Source organism: Neophocaena asiaeorientalis, unplaced genomic scaffold, assembly GCF_003031525.2.
Source record: "Neophocaena asiaeorientalis asiaeorientalis breed wild unplaced genomic scaffold, Neophocaena_asiaeorientalis_V1.1 scaffold275, whole genome shotgun sequence".
NCBI lineage: Eukaryota > Metazoa > Chordata > Mammalia > Artiodactyla > Phocoenidae > Neophocaena > Neophocaena asiaeorientalis.
The window spans coordinates 1,497,491-1,519,959 of record NW_020173679.1 but is presented as its reverse complement, the minus strand read 5'-3'; the positions used below and the strand labels follow the sequence as shown (position 1 = coordinate 1,519,959).

The 22,469-nt window shown below is 52.4% G+C and overlaps 1 protein-coding gene across 4 annotated transcripts in view; it reads right to left on the bottom strand.

Annotated features, from left to right (window-relative positions):
- Positions 1-520: 520 nt before the first annotated feature.
- Positions 521-22,469, bottom strand: part of UBR4 (ubiquitin protein ligase E3 component n-recognin 4) — a 127,492-nt gene continuing 105,543 nt past the window's right edge. For all 4 annotated transcript variants that reach the window (XM_024749779.1, XM_024749780.1, XM_024749781.1 and 1 more), the window contains 15 exons: positions 21,911-22,038; positions 20,919-21,026; positions 20,276-20,395; positions 19,425-19,615; positions 18,810-18,983; positions 18,364-18,463; positions 13,952-14,170; positions 12,928-13,041; positions 11,853-11,995; positions 11,264-11,389; positions 9,978-10,172; positions 7,510-7,734; positions 4,185-4,275; positions 3,328-3,490; positions 521-913 (listed from right to left, as the gene is read on the bottom strand). In XM_024749779.1, the coding sequence (XP_024605547.1) occupies positions 849-913; positions 3,328-3,490; positions 4,185-4,275; positions 7,510-7,734; positions 9,978-10,172; positions 11,264-11,389; positions 11,853-11,995; positions 12,928-13,041; positions 13,952-14,170; positions 18,364-18,463; positions 18,810-18,983; positions 19,425-19,615; positions 20,276-20,395; positions 20,919-21,026; positions 21,911-22,038 (2,162 nt within the window). In that variant the 3' untranslated portion in view covers positions 521-848. The remainder of the gene's footprint in view (positions 914-3,327; positions 3,491-4,184; positions 4,276-7,509; positions 7,735-9,977; positions 10,173-11,263; positions 11,390-11,852; positions 11,996-12,927; positions 13,042-13,951; positions 14,171-18,363; positions 18,464-18,809; positions 18,984-19,424; positions 19,616-20,275; positions 20,396-20,918; positions 21,027-21,910; positions 22,039-22,469) is intronic.

Genomic DNA, 22,469 nt, shown 5'->3' with positions numbered 1-22,469 from the left:
ACAGTGGTTCAGGACACGACTCCGGAGGCGCAAAGCTCAGCTCTGGCAGCTACAGGCTGGGTGGCCTTGAGCAATTGATGCTGGTTCAGAGAAGGCGCTCAGTAAAGGGCAGCCACTCAAAGTCTGCCCCAGGCCCTCTCCCAACATGGCAACACTGAAGAGAAGTCGCCAAAGGATTTCCCATTTGACGTTAACAGGGGACCGTCAAATGCCTCTGCTGTAGAAAGACTGCGCTGAGCCAGCCTTTGGCAGAGGACTGGAAAGTCACATGTCTTTGGGCTCCGGCTCTTAAGGCCAAAACTTAAGAGAAGCCAAGGCGTTTGTTTCAGGAAAGATCATAGCCGTCAAATGCGGTGCCCCAACTTGCTGGCCGAGAACAGGCAGGCTCCATCTGGCGCCAAGAGACAGCGAATGTGATACACGCAGGCCTCCCTGCTGACGCCAGAAAGGGCTGTGCAGTCAAGGAGAAGTATGTGGCCAGTGTCACTAAGGAGGGGTTCAAGCACAGGCAACACCTTCCTTTTCAATGTGTATTAAGTCATTTGTTTATTTCTCAAGATGCGCACACTCAAGTATTCAGTTGGCCAGGACAGCTCGTGGCTCCCAGGTATGTACAGGTCCTTCGACGGCTTGGGTTACAGACAACTTCATAGCTAGTGCACCACACACACGAGATAAAACAGGAAGCCTAAAATCCCCAAGCCACTCCAAGAAAAGTGAGGGAGGGAGGAGGGAGGAGCAATGATGGAGCAACGATGCAGCAACCCGTGGCGGAAATCACACACAGGAGGGGAGAACACAGAGGCAGGCTAGCTTCCATCTCTGTCGACCGCCGTTTCGTGTGGTGCTCAGGGGACTGAGTCCAACAGGTCCTTCAGGAAGCTCTCCGGATCCGTGATTTCTGATAAGAGACCTGGAGAACAGGCAGAGGCTGCTTAGCAGCGGCCCTCGCAGCCCCCAGCCCCCGAGTCACGGAGCCTGCGTCCACGCGGGAAACACACTGTGCTCCCACAAGCTCGGACACAGCTGCTCATGGGAGACCGGCGACGACCGCAGAGACAGTCACCGAGCAAACACTCTTGTCCTGGGAGGGGAGCTGGGCTCCGACACCTGGCGCTGCGGCAGGATTAAAGGCGTTTAAAGTGGCAGCGGCCAGCTCACGATCTCCCCAGGGCGGAGGTGCTACACCCGGGTCCCTGGACCCCGCAGGGGCCTGTAAGTCCACTGAAACTCAGTGCGCGGTGGAGCAGGGTGGGGGTGGGGGGGTCCTCTGGAGAGAGTGTCTACAGCCTTCAGCAGATTCTCAGAGGGACCTGGGGCCAAACAAAGGCTAACCCCACTGCCCTCGAGGGCTGGGAGGAACAGGGTAGGGTAAAAGAACCCAACCCCTAGTCCAGGGCCTGTAGCAAGCTGCCAGAGCTCAGGAGCTCCACTTCCTCCACTGCCAAATGGGGACAGTGACAAGTCCTTGTCACATCACCCTGGGGATTAGATGAGGCCAGTTATGTGAAAGTGCCCAGGGCACAGAAGGTGCTCGCTCAATCGGCATCAGGTCCCCTGCGGCCCATCCCTCCCTCACAAGCAGGGCTCTCACTTGACCAATGGGGGTCGTTAACCCCGAGGCGGGGCAACACTCAAACTGAAGTCTGGGCTAATGCAGGAAGACTGCCCCCCATCAGCTCTTGCTGGTTTGGAAGGTGTTTTTGTCCTTGCATTTGAGTAGGGTGTGTCGGATGTTCTGAAATTTCCTACCAGTTTGAACAAAGCAATAAAGCCATGCCGTAAACGCCTGCGCTCGAGTGGAAGGCGGCAGAGGCCTCCCACCTGACCTGCCCCCGCTCTTCCCTGCTCCAGGGCTGATGCAAAGCCCTGAACAGAGGTGAATACCTTCCTTCCCCTGCCTGCCTCTTCCTCCTCTTCCTCGAACTTTGACATTCATATTGACAGTCTTTGTAGACATCCACCAGACCCCTGGGTGACAGGTAAGGCACTGGGCCCTGAGGACACAGACACACAGGCTACCTGCTCTCAGTTGGGGCCACCTCTTGAAGAAAGCAAGGAGTGTAGCCAAGATAAAATGTCTAGGCTGAAAAGACACCCATGGGAGCATCTAGTGAAGTTAACAAAGGAACTGGGGTGGGCGGTGGCAACCTCTGACCGACAGGTAACAGGGGAGGCACCAGACCAGCAAAGGCCCGTCCAGTATGGCTTCCACTGAGGCCACTGCAACAAACGGCCAAACTGGAAGAAAGGCCTGGAGCTTTGGGGAAGCTCCATCCGGGAAGAAAGAGGAATTCACACTGAGCATCACTCCGAACGTTTGAGGGTTCAGTGCCCAGAGGACAGACTAGAAAATGCTAGTGGCGACCTTCTCTTGATAGGGGGATCTGGGGAGATTTTTTCTTGCTCTTCACACTTGACAGAATTGCCGTCAGGGAAAAGGAAACAAGCTCACAGAAGACTTAGGCAGGTGCGGCTCCCCCTGCTTTGGCTCTGGGAGCCTACCTTGGAAAGGACGGTGGTGACGGGGAGCTGGACTGCAGGGCCCACACCCTCAGAGGGCACGGGACTTTTAATTCGGGGTTGATTTTCCAGCACTGGCCCAAGCCACCTCCCCCTGCTGTCACCTGATGCTTGGTTATGAAATCCAAACAAATTTTAATGTGTTTGCAATTAGGATGACAAATTTGTTGTATAACGAACCTGTACACAGCAGAGAACAATGACTTCATTTTTACCAGCTGGGGGATGAGAAACTGTCTGAGGATGTCTCATGTGACAGCACTTCAAAGCACCTACTAGCAGAGATGTTCTTTGCTCTCTTTTGATATTTACTATTTATCTTAAGAATCAGAGTTGAAATCTTCCACACCTCCCCGGGGGCAGCTGTGACATAAGATGTCTCAGTCCCCGAAAGGCAGGAGGAAGACAGGTAAGCTCCATGTTAGTTCTCTGAACTGTCATAAGAAGCCAGGAAACCAAAAGGGGCTCCAGTGATTTTCCAGCTATGCCCCACTGGGAACTTGTTTAATCTTCAAAGCCTCAGTTACCCCATCTGTAAAATGGGGATAACCACAGCTCCGCCTCACACAGGGCTGCCCTGCAGACTGGGAAAGTGCATGCATGAGAACACAGCACCTGGGGTGAAGTGAGCCACACGTCACGGCCGCATCTCGTTACCAGGGACCTGGTATGTACACATCTCTCCCAGACCCCTCGGTGGTGGCCCACAGGCTGGTTCTCGCCTGTTTTTTCCTGTGTGTGAAGATGAAAGCGGATGGCCAGCCCCCCTAAGATCTGTGAAAGATGAAAAACCTTGACACTGACCAGCGGCGTCGAGGAACTCTGAGAAGGTCTCCACTGGCATGAACTCCTCCTGGAAGGCCTTCAGGGCCTTGTCGGCAGCTTCGTGGATGGGCATGTCGTTGTGGCGGATGTATTCTGCCAGAGAGCAGGACCAGCCACCCTCCGTGTTGCTGGTCGGCACCTTCTACGAGAAGCAACAGGACACACAGGCCGGGCGGGTCGCTCAGGTCAGGCAGGGAAGAAGAGAACCCTCCCATACACATCCAACTTTTCCCTGGAGGATGTGTTCTGCTTCCAGGAACAACAAAATTTCACTTCATTCCTCTCACAGCCCCTCTCCTAAGCGCACGTCACATGAACCTACAAGCTTTGAGAGGCGATGCGTTCTTTCCTCCCCATCCCCTCCACCATCAAGCATTTCCCCAAGAAGAGGGACTCATCAACACGCTTTAAGTCAGCTGTTTCATTTAGATGATGAAAGGAACCACCCCAAACCCTCTGATTCTCTCAAGGCTGAGAGGAGCGTCCCTATTATAAACTGGGCTGGAAAAAGTTACACTCACACAGGGCAACGGAGCTGATCCAAACAGAGGGGACGAGAGCAAACAGAGAGTGACTCGGGGTGGAGCGGGGGGAGAGCGGCCTGTAGAAGAGGGTCTGCAGCAGCCTGAGACCGGGTCACAGGAGCAGTCATGGCTACAAATGCAGTCTACACACACAGGGGTCGGAGCTAGAGGGTAAACCCCTCCCCACGGCGGGTCGGCCTGTTTCTCGGGGGAGGCTGGTGGAGGAGCCGGCTGCCGAGGCAGGGTCAGAGCCACAAGCACAGACGTCTACGCCCCTGCCAAACCCAGCCACGCTCCCAGCGGCCTCCTTACCTTAAACATGTTATAAATGAGATCAACGAGGGCCCAAAAGAGAAGGGAAGAGCGATAAGCAGAGTAGTCCTTCACCGCCTTGTCTGTCAGCCTGGAAAATAAAACCAAATCCCATGTCCGTGAAGACCCCGGGAGGATACTCCCAAGGACAGAGCCAAGCATTCTGGGAGCAGGGGAAGAGTCTGAGCATCACTCAGCTCCAGCCCCTTGCCATCTTCTCAGAGGAACGCAGCCACGGGTCAGAGCTTCTGAAGCCCTGGGACCCAGAGATTTATTCACCACAAGACGCTGCATGACAGAGTCATCTTTAGTAGCGACTCTGCTAAGCCAGGGAAAATGGGAAAGAGGGAGACGTAAGTTGCAACACGGCAGCCAAAAGGCTACTGCCTTAAAGAGTCGCCACAGAGTCCCGTGTTTCCCTGTGTTGAGCCCCCACACGCGCTCTCGGACTTGACGGGACCTAATTAATGCAGGAGGAAACAAGGTTCTACTTCAGTCTTCACATTCCCACTTGGAGAGTTTTTACCAGCAGCCAGCAGACCTAAAGCAGTCTCACACAGTAATCTGCCAACCGCGTGCCACGTTAAAACCAGCAAGCCGGGCACCTGGCGTCGGACAACAGTGATGTCTCGGATGTGAGCCACAGCCGGCCCAACACCTCCGAAATCCCGGGCTAATCCCAGAGCTCACCACACCCCTTCGTTTCTAACCAGCATCGCTGCTACTTAATCCAGCGACGCGGTCTGGGATTAGAGAGCAGCCAAGCCCTTGGAACACGGAGGGCCGTCACTGACAACAGCGTCCACCGCCTTCCCAGCAGACGCTCCTGGTCTGAGGAATGATTACTGCAGGTAGAGCCACCATGAAGTACAGAACGACCAGCACCCACTCTGCACGGTGAGTGAAATGCCGGTGCTAGGACTTGGTTTCTACAGCCCAAGATCTAGGAGAGGTTTTGTCTGCAAACTGCCTTCATATCTGTAATAAGTAAAGGCTAGATAAACCCTTGTCATGGAGCTTCTACACCCTGGAACAGAGCCCATACCAAAGGGACCAGAACTTAGTATTAAAATGTGTGTGCATGCACGCACCATGTGTTTATATACACTAGAATCATAAACATCAGACAAGCACAGATGTTATTCATTTAGAAGCTAAAACTACACTGTATGGGCCTCAAGTGGAGGGACTACCTGGCATGAGACAGGCCAACCACACCTACACTCAGTCAATGTTTAAGTTATTAACCAAAGTAAAGTAAACTAATAAAGTGAGACAATTCTGTTCGCTAAGGTATGCCACCTGTACCCTCCCTCCCCCCAACGTCTCCAAAGCGCCCGCCTCCTCCCCGACCGCCACGCATGAGCACACTGCAGCCGAAAGGGAAAACTACTGCGAGGTGGGCCTGTGGACGACGATGGGGCTTCTTTCTCTGCAACTCTGTGCACTGGCAGACAAGGAAACAGAAAAGGCTCTGACGGAAGCCTAGTGAAGTCCCAGGCTTAAATGCTTGCAAGTTCCTGGCAGAAGAATCTTTTCCTGAAGGTAAAGCCCACAGAAGGGAGCAACTCCTCTTGTGCGGACTCCTAGATCTCTGTGTACCTGCTGCTGCCCCCACCCCATAATGGGCTGAGGACAAAGCCTGCTGCCAGTGGCACTGCCCCAACCACCAGGAGGTCACCCTCTAAATGTCCCTCCTTGGAGGGTGTCCCACACCGTGCTGATGGCCAGCACTCTGCCACCCTGCTTCCAGGGCACCCTGCTCACACCCTGACACCCCGCCAGGGCTGCTCCTTCTTGCAGCTCTTTCGCATTGGTGGCACGAATCTGGAGTGGCCCTGCCCAACTTAATTATTTCAGGTTAATTAGTAAAGGTGACTAAACTGCTACAGAGGAAAAGGCAACTCATGAGTGCAGCTCACACTGGATTTCCTAATTAAGCTGTGACCAAATCAGCTTTTCCTTAACTGCCTGGGATAGTAATGAATTCCAGTCTCCTAATTGAAAGCAACACAGCTCCTGTGGGTTCAGACTTCACACCTGTCACCGAGAGCCTGTGCCCAGTGAATAGCTACTTTGCGTGCTATGGATACAGGCCGAGCCTGGCTTATCAACAACTTAGCATCTTCCAGATCTAACTTTTGATTCCCAGCAGCTAGTTAACTATTAATGCTTTAGACTCTTGGTTAACACTGGAAAGTGCTATGTTTGGAATAGGGGCAGGGGCTAGGTAGGAATCTAACAAGACCGGCCCCCTCCTGCTCTACGCAGAGGCTGGCACTGGCTGGACCCAACAGCAGAGCTCCAACCTGGTCTCCCCGGGCCACGAGGTGCCTACCACTAGCGACTTGATAAATCAGAGCTGATGGAGGTGGAGACACCAGGTGTGCAAATTCAGGCCAAGGCTGCTTCCACTTGGTCTGTCATTATCAGGGGCCTAAAAGTTCCTCCCCTGCACCCTTGTTGGAAATGTCCCCTCAGATCCTAGTGAAAGCAGACACAGGAGGACAGACCTTCCCAAAGTGAAGCAGGTTTCCCTCAAGGGCAGAAGCAAGCTGACAACTCATAGCCTACCCTGTAGCCCAGGGAAGGCAGACTGCTCGGGGCCACGACGGGCCAAGAGTAGCGCCAAGGAGTTCCCTCGGGGTGGCGCAATCTGTGCACTCGTCGCAAAAGGCTTCTCGCTGTTGTTGTCTGCAGTTGTTTGCCTCAAGACACCTCCCAGCTGACCCAAATCACAGCACGGGGTCATGAAAACAAAGACCACTTCCTTCCCGAAATGCCTTCCTTCTTAGGGAGGTGTCCACACCAACAGCAGAGAAAGAAAGAAGGCTCATGGAACGCGGGGGCAGACGGGATAGGAATGTGACCAAGGAGGGAGATGAGGAGCTTTTAATACCAGAAAAGAACATCCCCGAGCACAGCCCCCAGGAAGCTTTGCTAGTTTATGCGCAGACCAGCAAGATTCGGAACACCTGGCTACCTGTCTCAACTGCCTGCCGACCCTAACCCTTCTCCTGAGAAGTCTCACCCTGTGCCTGGCTGGCTTCCTCTCTGAGGACACTTCCCAGGGGTAAGCCTGGCCCCACACTTCTAGTGCCTGAACACCTGACCCAGAGGGGCAGGCACCCGGCGGCGTCAGGCCTCGACTCTTGGTGTGACCGGCCGGGAAGGCTCAGGATCCATTACCGAGTCAAGCGAGGCGCCTCCACTCAGCACCTGCACGCCGCGGGCAGCTTTTACCCACAGCGGTTACAGAGTCCGGGCGACAGGCGGCCCAGGAGACGGCTCCCTGAAGCAGGCGCTTCCCGAAGCGAGCACTGACCTGGTGGCTCCCCCTGGAGCCACTGCCCGGGCCTGAGAGGTCACCAGCAGCCGCCGCAGGATTTCCACGCGTATGGCTCGCCACTTCTCGGGGGGCAGGACGTGGAGGGCTAGGACAGTGAAGTAGTGGGGCCCGTCCACTTCAAAGGCACTCTCCACCCACTTCTCCTTGGGCTGCTCCAGAAAGCCCTGGAGGTTCTTCTCCTCTCGGGAAGTTGCTCGGGTTCTGGAACAAAAGGAGCACCATGAAACCAGGGCAGAAGCAGGGCACGAGCAGCAAGGGGGAGGAGGCTTGCTCAATCTCCCGTCTTCTTTTACATTTCCTGAGCGCTCGGCTCACGGAACCCCCCAACCCGTCCTCCACCGCCCCTCCCGCCTCCTCTCTCCAAGCGGGGCACCCCCAGCCCCGACCCAGTCCTTCTCGGGGGCATCTTCCTCGTCCCCCACCCCCCAGCCCAGCTCCGCACAATTCCAACTGCGCGTGTCCGGCACATTCACAAACACTCCGCCATCCATGTGTCCTGACAACTCTGGAAGGTGACAGCCGGCACCTCTTTACCAGGGTATCTGAAGGCCCGGGGAGTGAAGTGACACAACCAAAGTCACCAAACCAGTCAGCAAACCCAGAGTCTCTGAGCCCACAGCCCACACTCCCCGACTCGACGAGTCTCAGTACAGCTAACTGTTCACACGGCATTTGCAGCCGGTGCCCTTCCTAGGCTATCGTGGTGTGTTCTTTTATGTGTCCGTGTCCTCTCTCCTCCATTAGAACAGATTCCTCCCGGCGAGCACTGCTTCTCGTTCTCGTTTTTGCCTGAACTGCAGCAACAATGGTAATCATCAACTTTAACGCCAAGCCCGTTCTAAGAGCTTTCCATGGATTATCTCATTTAATCCTCACGATAACCCGATGAGACGGGTACTCTCCCAACGTTACAGAAGGGGAAACTACAGCACAGAGAGAGTAAATATTCTGCCCAAAGCCACACAGTGGGGAGTGAAGGAACCGGGCTCTGACCCAGGCAATCTGGCTCCAGAGCTTTCCCAGCGTGGACCCTCCACCTGCAGTGAAGCTTCGACAGGTCACCAGACGGGCACTGAGAGACCACTTCCTTATCACATATTTCTGGCTACACTCTCTCCTTACGAGCTGGATGGTGCTCTCAGGCCAAGAGTGCTTGATGCCCCATCCTAGTTCCCTGTAAATAAAAACACAACACTAGTAGCAGCTGAATCAAAGTTACCAGGTCTGCACATGGCACTGCCAGGCACTGGACTGTGGGAAAGCAGGGAGGATGGTACGGGGACACCAGGCACCCTTCTGCTCCATGGATGAACACAGATGGAACAGGCGGCTACACTAGACTGGAGTGTCCAGAACTGGAAATCAGAAACTTTGTGCCATCGCACGACCCGCTCCACTCTGCCCTGGCTCGCGCTGTGTGTGACATACTCGCCTTCACATACAAACGTCCCAGCAAAGGCAGCAATCCCTGCTCAACCAGCCCCGCCCCCCCCCACGCCCAGCGTGACCAAGCTCACACCAGCGTGAACCGGCGAGGGAAGCAGGCTGTGGCTGGGAAACAGTGCCTCTTCGTGCAGCTTCCGGCTCAGCCTCTAACTGACCGAGACCATCAGGACACAGCCTGCTCCCTCCCCAACTAAGGAAACTAAGCATGAGTTACGAGTGTCTGGCATTTCAGAGACACAGTGACATCGGAAGCCACCAGCTCTGTTCTGCTGGACAAATCATGCGGCCTCTCTGGGTCTGCTTTGCTCCCCGGAGACTGGGGCGGCCCCCTCCACCCCAATGCTGCCAAAAAGAGGCAACGGCTCTGTCAAAGGCCCCACGGACACCAGCAATCAGCACTGCTCAGGCCTGAAGCACAGGCCTGTTTTTTTTTCTGGGCTACCTTCCTTCTCAGCTGACTTTCCCAAATAATCTTCAACAACACCTCCCCGCTCACAGCTGCCAGAAGCCTCACTCACTGAAGAAGAGACAGGGATAGCAAGTCCAGGCCCTTGGTCCTGCCACATCCTCCAGCTGTGAAACGCTCACCTGGGAACAGCCTGTGTGCCTTTGACAGTGACTGTGTGCGGCCCTGACCCATGCCCCCCCGCCATCCAAGGGAACACTCTTGCAAGTAGCAGCTACACTGAAGTAGAAGCTTCGATGATCTGGCCTCTCCCGCTTCCTGCTCCCCTCTGGGCTGAAGGTCAGTCCAAGCAGGCAGCCCTTGGCTGCCCGTGCTGGTAGATGAGACAGCTTTGGAAGAGGAAGCCACCGTACTCTTTATTCTGGGTGATTCCAAAGAGGCGCCGATGAACATTCCTACTTCGGTAAAGGCTGCCTGGGGCCAGACAGTCTTTCTAGAACTAACTAGAACGGCTACAGAAAAGGCAGGAGAGCTTGTCGGGCAGAGGAACACGGGGGTCAGCCCGTGCTGCCCCGAGACGCGCGGTACTGACGTGTTCAGGACGTAAAGCACGGTGTGGATGATGTACGGGATCAGGTGGATGTTGCTCTCCCGGCCGCCCCCTCCAGTGTCCGCGCTGAAGGACTGCTCCATGGCGAAGCGCAGGAACAGCAGCTTGATGTCGTGGATGTTGAGCTGGTACGTGGGCTCCCGCTGGCCCGTGCACTCCTGGAGGTAAGTATTGTGCCTGGGAGAAGAGAACAGGTGGTGAAGTGGAAGCAAGCTCCCTGGTGAAGACCCAGCTGGGAAGGCAGAGCCCCCCTTCGGCCTGATGGCTGTGAAGGTTACACAGACGGATAGAGCATGAAAGGGGGAGTCGAGGACAAGGGCTGGGCTCGGGGGAAGACAAGAGCAGAGCACACTTTTGTTTCTGCTGTGACTGAACGCGATGCTCTCCAAGCTTTGAGGAGAACGTGCCGGTTTGGGGGCGGGGCAGGGGGAGCAGGGGGTGCATTTCTTGATGGACTAATGTCATAGGACATATTGTGACCACATCTGGAAGTGCATTTTGGGAGAAGAAATGTAGAACTTATTCATTCTGACTGACAAGGTGATCTACCCATAAGAATCATCTCCTCAACCTCCAAATAAAAGGTTTTCCTATGTCAATGTACGTCACCAACCACCTGGACTCTGCCCCTGATTAAACCTGTGCCTCAGTCCCTTCACCTGCAGAAGGTGTATAATAACAACACCCGGGAAGCAGTTCGACATGCTGCCCAGCATGACTTTCGTCATTATTACCGCCAAGTGCCTGGTTCATGGTAAGTATCTTTTCATCCCCGAGCTTTACAATAGGACTTGGGGTGGGGCACCACTGCACAAGGCATCTGCAAGAGATAAGGACCTCACAGAAGGTTTCGCTACTCTACTCTGGATTTTAGGACAAGGGAGGCTTTGAAAGGAGCCCGATAATCCCCACGCCATCAAGCTATTTTCATTATTTAAACCTCAGAGAAATACAAGTGAACTCTGGGAAATTTTGGCCTCAAGGACCAAGTCAGGGGTCCTGTGTTTTGTGTCCTAAGATCAGCAAAGGAGGAGAGGTAGCAGATAACCAGAGATTCCACCTGGGGCCCCAGACGCTGAGGGTGCTGGCTTCTCCCAGCAGAGTCCCCTCTCTTCCGGACGGGCTCCCCTGTCAGGAAGCAAAGACAGACATGGATTCCTGATGAGGGTGACAGGAGATGGCTTCCCCAGGGCCGGGGCTGACAGCTGATCTTCCCCTATCTCCTGGGAATCCTCTCTTTTCGACCATGCAAGATGCTCCGCACTCACCTTGCCAGACAGGTGGCAAAAGCTGACTCAGGAACATGGGGCCCCCAGACGGGAAGGAGACCGTTGCACTTAGTGTTGGCGTTCTGAAGGGCGGCACTTTCCCACTCTTCCCGGCCTCGAGCCAGCCTGGATTGGGAGGAGAGCAGGGACAAGTGACTGCTGGAATTAATCTGGCAACCAGGCACCTGGGCGCGTGGGGGTGGAGGAGGGTTTGCTGACACTAAGGAAGTGCTGGCCCGTGTGCCTGACGCTACAGAGAGGAGCAGCCGTTTGTAACCACGATGGTAAATGCCGGCTTCACCGCCTCTAGTAAGCAAGGCTGCTCTCACCAGCCTTGGGCCAAAAGCCAAGTATCTTTTCCAGATTATATGGCAGGAATGGCACTTGGGCCTGTATGGCTGAAGGTAGGACACCATACTTTGCAGAGCCTAAGGAAGAGAATTAAAGCCTCAGGGGTGGCAGTCCCACCCCCTCCCAGTCCAGGGCCTCTGGCGAGCTGCCCGCTCCCCTGAAGTCACACAGGGCTAGTACTGAAGCACATGCAAGGGGAGGCCTAGTGAAGGAGCCACCCCGCAAGAGCCAGGCCCACCTGACGGCAGCCAGGTGGCAATCGTAGTGCACGATGTTGAAGTGGGACACGGTGCTGTAGCCCTGCTGTTTCCGGGGCTTGTTCTCCATCTCCTCTAAGGCTACCCGCTTGGTGAAGGTATAAATGCCCAGGACCTTGGTGGGCTGCAAAGATAACATAAAAAGGAGGAGAGGTGAAACTCCAAGGCAGGCTGTGAAAGGAGGTGAAGCAGAGCAGAGGGGCCCCGAGGGTCTACGATCCTAGGAAGGGATGCATTCAGGAAAGGGGGTGATGGTGAGCCCCTCAGTCTCCTGGTTAAGCACTTGGCTGGGCAGAGCCCCAGTGAAATGAGGGTCGTGGGGAGCAACTGAAATAAAGTGGATGCTGTGAGACAGAAGGGCAGAAATGCGAGCCTGAACGGTCCCTTCCTTTTTGCTTCTTTTATCTGAAAATGAAGAATAAAGTGCCTTCTTGTTAAGTCACTTGTTTTTCAAAACTGACCAGAAAGCTCCAAGGAGCCTGTGTCACAGCAGGACTTACAGGGCTTGTGGCCCAGGGTAGTGCCCCTTCGACAGGCTTGGGTGCTAAGTAATAAATTCAAGCTGGAGAGGAAGAGGGACGACTTTTAGGCCTTTAGGGGAGCAAACTGGTCACTTGCTGTTGTGTTCCTTTGGGTGTTAAATCGAGTTAGGTGGAGCCCAGAAAGCCAAGGTCCTGACCTTCTGCCCAGGTTATCTGAATATGGAAGCAGCATGATATGTTTTTAAAAGCCCCAGGTCTGAAGTCAGAAAAGCCTGGGCTAGAACTCTGGCTCTGCTTACACGAACTTCGTTTTCTCATCCATAAATTAGGGCTTTTTACAGGTTTAAAGATAAAATTACCCAGTTTACATAAAGGCTCTGGGCACAGGGCCTGGCACACGGAAGGGACCCAGTGAGTGGGTAGCTGCTGATGACGATGAAGACTACCGTGCAGATCAGTCTGCCTTCCCACCTTTAGAGAGGACAGCTGGCCCCAAGATACGAGCCCTGACTCTGGCCTAAGAACAAAAAGGCCTCAGGCGAGGGAGGCCACCGGGGCTTGGGACTGACCGCACCTGGAACTTGTACCCCTCCCTGCAGATGCAGCATGTGAGGCCCGGCTCCTCGATCAGCTCCTCCATCTGCTTCAGGAGCGCCGTCTTGGTCACGACCTGGCCCTTCTCATTGGTCTGTAAGGGGAACCCCAGGTGGCACGTCAGACAGGAATTTCCACGCACCCTCCCACTGCAGCTTGGGGACACGCAGGCACAGGGCTGACCTTCCACATACATGAAAAGGACTGCTGCACTGAAAGGAAATCTCTTTAGTTGGCTTCTAATGAGGGTAAAGACCCAGATTCTCCTGCTATTCTCTTCCTACAGGAACCACTGAAGCAGAGGAAACCATCCAGCTAGAACCCTGGCAAGTTGCCACTTGCCAACAAAGAAGCCCCCTTTCCTCGTGCCAGCAAGACCAACTCTTGGCTGACAAGGGCTGTTGCAGCATGAGTCATTTACTGTTCCCATGGGAGTTTTAAAACTGCTGACACTCAAGTTCGCTGGTCTGGAGAAGGCTCTCACAGGACCTCTGCCTCCTCCAAGGTAGGATAGAAGAGCACAGAGCCCTTCTTGTCGAACAGACCCAGGTTCAAACGCCTGTCAGCCACTTGTTAGTTATGTGCCTTGCCGATTTACTTCACCTCTTAGCTTCAATTAGTTCATCTTTAAAATGGGTATAAAATCAACCTCTCAGAAGCACATGAGGGCTTAAATACAATCTTACAAGGAGGCTGCGTAAGCACAGTGCCTGGCATATAATAAATCCTTGATCAACAATGATTATCACCATTTTTAATGCTTCTGCGAACTTGTTAAGTCATTTAACCTCTGAGCCTCATCCATATAGAACAATGATAGTCACACATCTAAGGGCTGTTGGGAAGATGAAAGAAGGTGAAGCATCTAGTGCCGTGCCCAGTACACCGACCCCCTGCCCACAGCCTTCACCTTCACCATCCCCAACCCCAGCTCTGAAACCCCAGAGCACAAATGACTGTGCCACAGGGTAGGCAAGAATGCGGGGACCCGGGCGTGGCTGTACCGTCATGCCCAGCGTGCCCAGAGCCTTCTGCCTCATGGCCATGGCCATGCGCTTCTTCTCGGCCCGGGTTTCCCTGCGGGCCGCGTCTATCTTCTTGTTTACATCAGGGTGTTCCCGCAGTGCCTCCAGCAGGTTCTCTGCCAGGGTCCCAATGCCCTCATCGCTGGACACCTGCTCCAGTTTATGCAGGTTTGTAATGGAGTCGGTTCCGATCAGAACCTGTCAAGAAGGGACCAAAGAGATGAAGGCCTCCAGTTATGTAAACAAGTGTTCTTCTCAGGAGCTTAAAGGTTCAACAAGCGTGCGCAATCTCACGTCATCTGCTTGGTTTCAATCAGATCCTCTGATTTTACACTTCAAGAGATTCGGACAAATGGAGGAGGTTAGGCTCTGCCACCAACCTCTGACTAGTCACCACGCTCTTCAGTCTCCATAACCCTGTCTATAAAATGGGGGCAGGCCAGGGCCGCCACGATGATTAAATCAGATGCCATACGTAAAGTGCTCAGCACGGTGAAAGTGAGAGGGGCTCAGATAAGAGTCCCTGGAGAAGCAGCCCCTGATGAGGCCTCAGTGGTGAACTCAGCAACCACACCAAGCAAAGAAGGCCCTTGATGTTCACGGGGGCTCTGCTGAGCTCTTCATCCGTGTCCACCAAACCCGGGAGCACAGCAGTTTTCTCGACCTAGGGATTCCAGACGTACAACTACACGTGGGAGTGGGGATAAGAAACAACTTAGAAAGAAACAGATGTAAACAAAAACCTCCTGTGCTTAAAGATGCTGGCAGCTGCTACACGACAGCACCACACTATCCACAGGGGTGGGAGAACGTCACGACGCTGAAGGCAGGGGAAATCCGCAAAAGCTCTCCGGGGGAGCTCACTGCGAAATCCGCACCACCCCATCACTGGTGAGCTGATGCCAGTTACCACACAGTTGACAATAAACCGAAAACAACAAAGCCAACTTGCAATGTGAAAGCTCAGCACTCAACTCAGGTCACTCACTAGCTCATAGATCTAGTTTCCCAGCAGGTACGCGTCCACTTCATACCTCAGCGAAGTGACAGGCCGTCTCGTCTCATGCTCCTCAACGCTGAACTCGTAGTTCAACTGCCTACTGAATACTCCACGGTCCCCTAGACTTAACGTTCGGGCTGTGTACTGCGTGCACGTGTGTGCACACACATGCGTGTGAAGCTCCTACCCTCCTGAGGCTTACACTCTAGTTAGGAGGACAGAGCACACACTAATAACCTAACATCACAGACTCTCCTCCCCCTCACTCACTCCCAAACCTCCTAGTTCCCCATCTCTTTCAATGGCATCACCACTCCTGTCACTCAGTCCAGATACGGAACGGAGTTCTTGATTCACCCAGCTTCTTCACTGCTGACGTGCAATCAATCTCCAAATCCCATTTATTCCACCTCCCAGATCTCTGTCGAATCCATTCACTGTCCACCTCACTAACTGGAGTTCAGCCGCCATGGCCTCTCACCTAGATCACGATAAAAGCCTGCCAACTGTTCTTCCCACCTCCCTCGTCACCTCCATCCGATTCATCCTCTAGGGTACGGCCAGGCTCACTACCCTCAGGAGACAATCCACACTCTTCTCCGTGGGGCGTGTGATGTGGACCCACGCGTACATCTCCAGTGCCGGCTCTTGCCACGTCTCACCTCCAATGCAACTGCTTTCAATTCCTGGAATGCTTTAAGCTCTCTCACCTCTGAACCTCTGCGGGCGCCCTATTCTTCTCTTAGAAATCCCCTTCCCTTTGACCCCTTCCACACTGCATTTACCCCCAGCTCTGTTATCACTATGTCCTCGGCTCTATCTTCCACCGGACGGTAAGCTCCCAGAGGGAGCTGTGACTGTCTCATCTGCCAACGTCGCCTCAACCTAGCGCAGCACAGGTACATGACAGGCACTACACAAATCCGTGCTAAAAGAGAAGTGAATGGTCAGAAGTATGAATGCCAAGTATCTAACTAGACGAAGCCTTGTTTTTAAAAAAGAATTCAATTTAGTAACTAAGAATAAGCTTGGAATCCACTGACCTGAGTTCTCAGGTCAATGTGTTGCCACTGGCCAAATGACAATTCTGTCCCTTGACTTACCCACATTCAAAATAAAGATGTTACAAGGATAGGGGAAAAAAAATAAGTGAAAACTCTTATGTAGGAAGAATTATCCGTCAGATGTAATAATTATGGCTATTTCCACTGAACTGAACAAAAGTTGAGTACTACAGTTATTTGAGTGAGACATATGGAAGAACCTTTACTGTAGCCAATTAACCACATTTTTGGAGTTATCAGAACAGATCACTACATGCGAATGTGGAACTATACTCAAGATAGACAGCTCTAAACAACCACCAAAAAATGCAGCCCTGAGGACTCTCAAAACTCAACGCTGAAAACACAAACAATACTATGAGAAAATGGGCAAAAAATATGGACATACATTTCACTGAAGCAGACAGACAGATGAAAGACATGAAAAGATGTGCAGTGAGTGTCATTATCCATCAGAGAAAACAAATTAAAACCACTCTGAAACCATCACTCTACGTCTATCAGCACGGCTGACGCACCACCAAAGGCTGGCGAGGATGCAGACAGAGCGGACCGCTCGCACCCTGCCGACGGGAATGGGAAGCGCTGCAGCCTCTAGAAAACAGTTTGGCAGCTTCTTGTAAACAAAATAATGCAACTACTACACAAGCCAGTAGCTGCAGTCTTGGGCATTTACCCCAAAGAAACGGAAACTTATTCACACAAAAACCTGCACGTGAACATTCACAGCCACTTTACTCACAGCAGCTTCAAGATGGCAACAACCCAGACACCCTTTAATGGGTGATGGTTAAACGGGTCACGGTGCAGCCCCGCCATGGACACTACTCAGCAGTAAGAAGGAACAAACGACTAATATATACAACAACCAGGACAAACCGCCAAAAAATTATGCCGAGTGAACAAAGCCAATCCCCAAAGGTTACGTGCTTTATGATTCCATTTAGTATACAACATTCTTGACAGGACAAAATTACAGAGATGGAGAAGATCAGTGGTTGCCAGGGCAGGTGGATGCGGCTATAAAAGGATAGGGACTTCCCTCGTGGCGTAGTGGTTAAGGATCCGCCTGCCAACGCAGGGGACACGGGTTCGAGCCCTGGTCTGGGAAGATCCCACATGTCACGGAGCAACTAAGCCTGTGCACCACAACTACTGAGCCTGCGCTCTAGAGGCTGCGAGCCACAACTACTGAGCTCACGCACCACAACTACTGAAGCCTGTACGCCTAGAGCCTGTGGTCCGCAACAAGAGAAGCCACTGCAATGAGAAGCCCACGCACCGCAACGAAGAGTAGCCCCCGCTCACCGCAACTAGAGAAAGCCTTTGCACAGCAACAAAGACCCAACACAGCCTAAATAAATAAATAAATAAATAGGACAAGAAGAGGGATCCCTGCAGTAAGGAAACAGTCCCGAATCTTGACTGCATGGATGTCAATGTCCTGGCTGTGATAAATTTCCTATAGTTTTGCAAGGCGTTCCCATTGAAAGAAACTAAGTAATGGGTACGCACGACGTCTCTGTATTATTTCTTAACAACTACGTGTAAATCTACAATAATCTCAAAATAAAAAGTTTAATTAAAAAAAAAAACAGGGCTTCCCTGGTGGCGCAGTGGTTGAGAGTCCGCCTGCCGATGCAGGGGACACAAGTTCGTGCCCCGGTCCGGGAAGATCCCGCATGCCGCAGAGCGGCTGAGCCCGTGAGCCATGGCCGCTGAGCCTGCGTGTCCGGAGCCTGTGCTCCGCAACGGGAGAGGCCACAGCAGTGAGAGGCCCGCATACCGCAAAAAAAAAAAAAACAAATCCAGACTGGTCACCTGTCTGGGCCAATTAGCGTTTGTGAGAGTAACAGATAGCTCAGCCCAGTGACTATCAGGAAGGAGCAACCCGGCAGACCGGGTTGGGCCTCCCTGAGAACCAAGTTTTTGGCTGCCTGGGGCAGAGCAGAAAATGGTAGTGATGGCATTACAAATGTCCCAGGGACTACAGCCAGAAATCAAAACTCTTTTTACCCTCTGGCCAGCCACACCCTCACAACTGCTGCTCAGCTAAGCCGTGAGATAAAGAAGCCCCACATAAGAATGAGTTGAATGAGGAAATCACAAATGTAACTTAATCCTGTCTGCACACAGAGAGATGAACCAGATGACTTCTGAGAGTCCTTCTAGTCTGGGAGTCTCATATATTAGGGCAACTCCCATCTCAAGACTAATCAAGGTGGTTACCTTCACTCAGTCGTGGCAGATGAGGAGAGAGGGTGTGGTTCCCTCCCATGACGTGTGCTGCTCCAGAATAAGGCCCGCGTTGCATGCTAGTTACTCACCTGGGTGGCAGGGTGCTGGATGGCCAGCCCCCGAAGAAGTCTCAAGATAAACGGCAGGGCTGGGCGAGACAAAAACTTTTTCCAGATGTCAGCATCCAAACTGCAAAGCAGAGAGAGGCTTATGAGCAGGCCAGAGAAGCAAAGGCCACCTAGAAACCGGCTGTTGATTCTGGCTTGTTTAGATGTGACCCTACAAGCGTACCATAAAGAATCACAAAGGACCACCCAACTCAGCTGAGAAACCAGATAGAAGTTTCTGTTTCCTCGAAACAGAAACCAACAAACTGCCATCCTTTCCCACAGCCCCAAGGGCTGCAGTCGCCTTGATAGCTTCCAGAAGGGGAGGGAGACCCCAAGGAAGGCAGAGGGATGCCAAGACGATGAAGGAGAAAAGGAACCAGAAAGAGGGGAAGGAAAGCAGCCCCTCTGACAGAGGTGCTGCTTACTTCTTGGCACTGGGAATGTGCTTTTTCATATAGTCAAGTGCATTCTGGGTGATTCCCTTCTGGAGAATCAGATCCTTTAGCTGATGCCCATTGCTGTTGTTCTTGATGCCAGCTGCGATTTTACAGAAGCAGTCCAGGAAGACTTTATCATCGCCACTGTGATCTTCGTCATACCTAGGAGGAAAGAGCAAAGACCCCGAGAGTGTGAAAGGAGGAACAAAAGCTGATCACGTCCTTTTCTTGGCTGACAATCTCCAATGGCCTATAGGATCAAGACTAAACTCCTGAGCACACCCTTCTCATCTGGCTCCTGCCACGCCCCCCTACCTCCCAACCCCGTCTTGCATTTTCACGCTTTTGCACACGTGACTCCCTCCAGCTTGTCATATCTCCTTCCCATGTCACCAACCACTTCTCCTTCTCTGCCTCACCAGGTGCTACTTTAACACAATGTATTTTACTTTTTGCCTCCCCGGTTAGACCGAGCCCCTTAAAGGCCAGACTAGCACACAAAAATCTAATGGAAACTCAGGTGATTCTTCCTTAGTCTCCCAGAACTAGTCCAGGGTCTTCACAGGGACTCTCGTTTAGCCGTCTGAAGTCTACGCAACATACTTATCAAAGCTGCAGTATGGTTTGAACCGCTCCACCAAGATCTGCATTTTCTCCACCTCCCCGAAGGACAGGTATGGGATGATGCGAAGCAGGCCCTGGAGCACGCTGGGGTTGGAGCGAACAAAGGTGCTGTTGATCTGGTCCAAGAGCATCACGAGTTGATCTTTGTCACCCGTCAGGAGGAGGTTGCCCTGCAGTAAGAGAGAGGACGGGAGGCCCACTAATAAGGCTGGGACTTTGTGGCCCTTAATGGTCATCCATTTCCATCAGAGCCATCAGAAGTGGCCCTAGAAAAACAGTGTCTCAGCACTTCCTGGGGAATAATCAGCAGTGTGAGTTCTACCTCATAAATTAGTTTCTAACTTTCTGCAGTGGCTCTGTTAATAGTCTCAGGTGGTCAAAATAAACCAGCACAATCTTCCCCTCCCCCGAGAGAACGCAGGCTGCCTGGTATTCATTTGGTCGTATCTCTGGCCAAACCATCAGCACCAACAAGAACAGAGGAATGCGTGGGTGTGCTAAGTGGAGAGAAACTGAACTGGGAGCTGCAGACCTGAGTTCTAGGCCTTCAACTGTACAGTAACCGACTATATGGTACTGAACGGCTCACTTCATCTCTCTGGGCTTGGAGCTTCCTCAACTGTGAATCGAGGGGTTGGACTAAGGCCCTTGTCTATCAACTGGAATAGTCAGCTTTGTTTCCTCTGAATCCAGATTTCAGGCTTTAACGTAATGATGTCACCATGAGCTGGGCAGGTTCAATCATTCTTGGTTGACACAGCTAGACACAAACCAGCCAATGGCTGGCAATGAGACGATGTCTGCGGGTGGACAAACCGGGCTCCGCTCACCTTGTCCTCACTCAGGGGCTCAGCATTGGACTCATCCAGAATGATCTCCATAATGCTAAGCACCTGCTCGGCCACAGCTGCACCACCACTGTCCTTGCTTTCTTGCTCAGCTACCAGGGCCTGCAGGAGAAGGAGGCCCAGTCACTCTAGGGATAGACCATAACCACTCACTGCTCATGGGATCTGCTCCTCAAGGATGTTCTTTGTGGCCTTACATTCCGGAAATTCTGTGCGTGTGTGTGTGCGTGTACATGCATGGAGAGACATGCAGTGTGTGGGTTTCTGAGGACAGTGAAAATGACGTTTCGGTTTCTTTCTGGTTGCCCTGAGGTGAGTGGCACTACTTTCCCACTGGGGTGCAGTCTGGACTGGTGTAGGGACTAACTTCCTCTTGCTTCTCATCTGAATTCAGGAAAGAAACAAGGACGCTCCGGGGTGTCATGGCAGCAGCACAGGGTGAGCCAGCAGGAGGACAAGGAACAGCCTGAATAATTCAAGCCTCTGTGCCCATCAGTTAGACAGAAAAGGCTTGAAAAGGCCACAAATCCATTTCACTTGAGCCCAGAAGTGAGATGTCTTTCCCCCACCCAGGACTTCCCCCACCGAGGCTCATTCTTTGTCTTTTGCAGCCCACACTCTTTACCAGGTTGAGAGTCCCCAGCATGACATTCAAAGTGTTCATTTCCAGCTTGACCAACTGTTGCCGGTTGACTTTCACCTTCACGCAGTAACTGAATAATTTCAGCAGCACCTGACAAGAAAAGCCAGTCAAAACCCATGAGACCATCTGAGAGTGAAGACATGGGGACAAGCAGGAAAGAAATGCCCAAGAGGGGTCGTGTGCAATCAGCAGATACTCCCCCTGAAATACAGAGGACAGCGAAGTTTCCTTAAGGAGACGCGATACGGTGGCTGGGCTCTCCTGTCAGGCTTGCATCTCAACAGCAGTGTTCTCCAGCAGTAGCTCCCATGGGCTGGGTATATATATCTCTGCCGTCTCTAAAACTATGGCAAGGACACTAATTCCTCGTGGAATAGGTGATGCTCTGTTGTCTTGGGGGAAATGCCAGTACTAACTCAGACTCTGAACTAATACCAGTAAACAGAAAGATCCTAAAGCTCATGGCCCGTGGGAGCTCAGAACCATGTAGCTCACTGAAAACATGGGTACAATAATGTATGTTCTCATGTTCCCCGGAGGTGAAAACAATAGTGTAATATGTATGATGCCTTTAGAATCCTCTTCTCTTCCCTAATGAGATAGTTGGATGAATAACCAAACAAAATCCTACAAAAAATTAAAGAGTTACTTACAAAATCCATTTTAAAAAGCAGTAATAATAATAATTGACACATAGTGCAGCTTTTTGGGGAAAGACAATTAGACACTGGTTCCACAGGTGACTAAAGAAATATAGCAGACGGCTTGCTATCACGCTGGTTTTTCGGGAGGAGTCAGCAGGGAAGAGGGGAGTGGGGGAGGAAGTCTAAAGGGTAGAGAGGGCCAAGGAAGCTGTCAGGTCCTTCACTGGCTTGCACTGGTCCACGGCACCATGCTGCCCCCTAGGGTTAAATGGCAGGGGTCACAAGCTTCTGTCCATGGGGGCCTCTCCCACTTCGCTGCCTCCAACTCACTGTTAGAAGGTGGCGTCCCTGCTTGAAGTCTTTGATCCCTGCCAGTCTGTTAAGCATGCATTCCAGGCCCTCACACTGGGCCATCACACCAGCCATCTTATACACTTCTTCTTCATCTTCTTCTTCGTCTGGAAGAAAAGGGAAGCCAAGCAAAAATGGAGGTGAAGCCAGGAATAAAGCACAGCCCTCTTCCAGGCCGGTGGCTACTTCCCTTTTCCGTACCTCCACTAAAGAACGTAGCCAATAAAAGGGGTCAGTATTGGATATCAAACTTCACTGTCTCACTCTCAGTAACTTTTTTTAAAGTTTAAGTCACTTAAAATTGTTTACTCAAATATGTGAAAATACACGCATTACAACCACTAACGAAAAAAACAAAAACAAAAACCCTAAATAAGGGGCCCTGAACACTCGTTTGTTGCTCACTGCACTTCCTCCAGCACCCCCCCACGGCCCCAGTGGTATCTGAACGGGGCCACTGATAACCGTGTTTTTCCTCAGCCAGAGGAGTAATCCCCCCTCAATTCTTTTTTTTCTTTTTTCTTTTTTTTTTTTTTTT